The following is a 2853-nucleotide window of genomic DNA, read 5'->3' as shown; positions in this document are numbered from 1 at the left end:
AGAGATGTTTAATAAATCAAATATCGCCTTACACACGGGGACCTTACACTCCTATAAATTAGGGGACAAAACTAGGTGACAGGCTATGGTAATTGGCTTCGCTGTCCATTGTTATATTTTTCCTATCCAGAGAGTTGTTATTCCAATCATAAAATACAATGACTGCACATAATGATATTGTCAAGAAGGAGAGACGGGAGCCATTTGAATATATTTGAGGAAGATTTAGTTGGTCTGCCTGCCAAGCCATAACACACAGCATTCTTTATAGCTTTATTAAATGCTGTACCTCCAGTTTGCTGTACTGCTTCCATGGGTGGAGCATCCTAAATACAGAGCAGCTGCTGCATGAATTTTCTCCAAAAGTAATTTGCACAATCATATATATTCTGTCACAGCAGTCGAACATTGTCATGCCACCTTTCTTAAAGGGATAGTTCACCCAAAAATGAAAATTAGCCCTTTATTTACTCACCCTGGGTCGCTGTTTGACAGTATTATTCCTGCTTCCTGTTTGCAGTGCTGCTGGTTTGTGATTGTAGCTTCGTGTAGCTGTTTTTCTGTAAAATCTCTATTAGGGGAGCGCGGGGCACAAAGTAACGCGGGGTAAATAGTAACACAGCCTTTTAGATAGTTGCACAGGGTTAAACATGACGTACTTCCGGGCTTTTCACCACAGTGTTTGCGCACGTCTTCCCGCCATCTTTCGAGAAAGTTCAGCAAAGTTTGGATGAGAACCACAGGAGAAACTCTTTTGGCAGCATGTAAGTATTTTTTGGTATAATAGTTGTTTTTCGATTTTCGAAGAATGTGTGAAAGTATGTTAGTCCAATCTTATATTGTTGTGATTACCATCTTCTTGGCTAAAAGATGGTACCATTTTGAAAGATGTGAAAAACACATAGTGACTGCTAGCCGGTCGGCATCTGCCATGTAACTCTACACCGCTTTGTCGTTCGTAAACGAAAACTGCAGGAGCAGCATCAGGGTAAAAATTCACCACTACCTCCAGTGGGCTACTGGCCACACAGAAAGGTCTTCACATCAGAGCAGGAGGAGCAGCTTGTTGCTTATTTGACCCATGCAATATGTTATGGGCTGAGCCCCAAGGAGGTAAGCTGGTTAAGCTAGGATAAGTTAGGAAATAAGAATAAGATAAGAAGAATTATTGCTCTATTCGTACATTCAAGTGCCTGTTTCTGTTATAAATGGTAGGTCAATTTGTTTGAATGCTTAACATGAATTAATGTGTGAATAGGCCTACACACACATAGATGCACACATAAATACATACATAGACTATATACATGCACACGTACGTATACATATATACACTACCAGTACCAAAATATTTTTAATGTGTTTTTAAAGAATTCTCTTCTGTTCGCCAAGCCTGCATTTATTTGATCCAAAATACAAGAAAATTGTGAAATATTTTTACTATTTAAAATAGCTGCTTTCTATTTGAATATTTTTAAAAATAGAATTTATTCCCATTATCAAATGTAAATTTTCACTTTTTACTGGTAGTGTGTATACAGTTTATACACAATTAAGACATTTTAGGATGCCTTGTGTGATGTATGTAAAAGCAATTAATCTAGTTGACATTATTTTTTTTTTCCTGTTTTATGTTTCTGTTTTTCAGGTCAGAAAACTTGCATTCCAATGTGCTGTCCAGTTCCACTGCACATTCCCAGAATCCTGGTCTAAAACGCAAATGGCGGGCAAAGACTGGTTCACTGCTTTCCTCAAAAGGAACCGATCTCTTTCGATCAGAAAACCACAGGCCACCAGTGTGGCGAGAGCCACTAGTTTTAATGCTCACACTGTGGGAATTTTTTTCAACAATTTACACACTGTCTACAATATGCACAATTTTACCCCAAATGATATATGGAACATGGATGAAACTGGTGTGACCACAGTGCAGGCCCCAGAGAAGATAATAGCCACAAAAGGAATACGCCAGATTGGAGCAATGACCTCTGGAGAAAGGGGTAAGCTAGTGACCGTTCCAGTGGCCATTAATGCCCTGGGGAATTCGATCCCTCCATTTTTTGTTTTTCCCCGCAAACGATTTTACTCTCACTTCATCCATGAAGGGCCACCTGCATCAGCTGGAGCAGCAAATGGGTCTGGTTGGATGCAGGCAGAGGAATTTTTGCAGTTCCTCCTCCACTTTGCCAACCATACGAAGCCCTCACTGGACTCCAAGGTACTTCTCTTACTGGACAATCACGTGTCCCACCTGTCTGTCCCAGCCATGGATTTCTGTAGGGAACGGGGCATCGTTCTACTTACTTTTCCGCCACACTGCACTCATAAGCTCTGTCCCCTGGACAGAACAGTTTTTCGCTCTTTCAAAGGGAGGGTCAACACGCACCTGGACCACTGGATGAAAGCTCACCCTGGCCAGAACGCCACAATATACGACCTCCCTGGGATTGTTGCAAAAGCGTTGCCACAGGCAGCAACGCCTGAGAACATCATGTCAGGTTTCAGGTACCTATCTATTAGAAAAAAAAAATCCTTAATGTACTTCAGGATGAATAAATTATCTGTCTATCTATCTAGGTGCACTGGCATCTGGCCCTACAGCCCTGATGTGTTTGGAGAAAATGACTTTGCTCCTGCATATGCAACCGACAGACCAGAGCCAACTACATCCTCTGCAGGTTCTGCCACACTCCACCAGGACTCCTCCGCTCTCCACCAGGGCTCCTCCGCTCTCCACCAGGGCTCCTCCGCTCTCCACCAGGGCTCCTCCGCTCTCCACCAGGGCTCCTCCGCTCTCCACCAGGGCTCCTCCGCTCTCCACCAGGGCTCCTCCGCTCTCCACCAGGGCTCCTC

General features: G+C 43.1%; 1 protein-coding gene across 2 annotated transcripts in view; it reads left to right on the top strand.

The window, feature by feature from the left end:
- Positions 1-2024: 2024 nt before the first annotated feature.
- The window catches only part of LOC107757054 (uncharacterized), a 4547-nt gene continuing 3718 nt past the window's right edge, over positions 2025-2853 (top strand). The window contains exons 1-2 of one of the 2 annotated variants that reach the window (XM_016574419.1): positions 2025-2505; positions 2578-2845. In XM_016574419.1, coding sequence (XP_016429905.1) covers positions 2147-2505; positions 2578-2845 — 627 coding nt within the window. In that variant the 5' untranslated portion in view covers positions 2025-2146. The remainder of the gene's footprint in view (positions 2506-2577; positions 2846-2853) is intronic. The other variant, XM_016574418.1, reaches the window with a different exon arrangement.

Source organism: Sinocyclocheilus rhinocerous, unplaced genomic scaffold (assembly GCF_001515625.1).
Source record: "Sinocyclocheilus rhinocerous isolate Xijiao unplaced genomic scaffold, SAMN03320098_v1.1 scaffold172, whole genome shotgun sequence".
Lineage (NCBI taxonomy): Eukaryota > Metazoa > Chordata > Actinopteri > Cypriniformes > Cyprinidae > Sinocyclocheilus > Sinocyclocheilus rhinocerous.
This window is presented reverse-complemented; position numbering and strand designations above follow the sequence as displayed.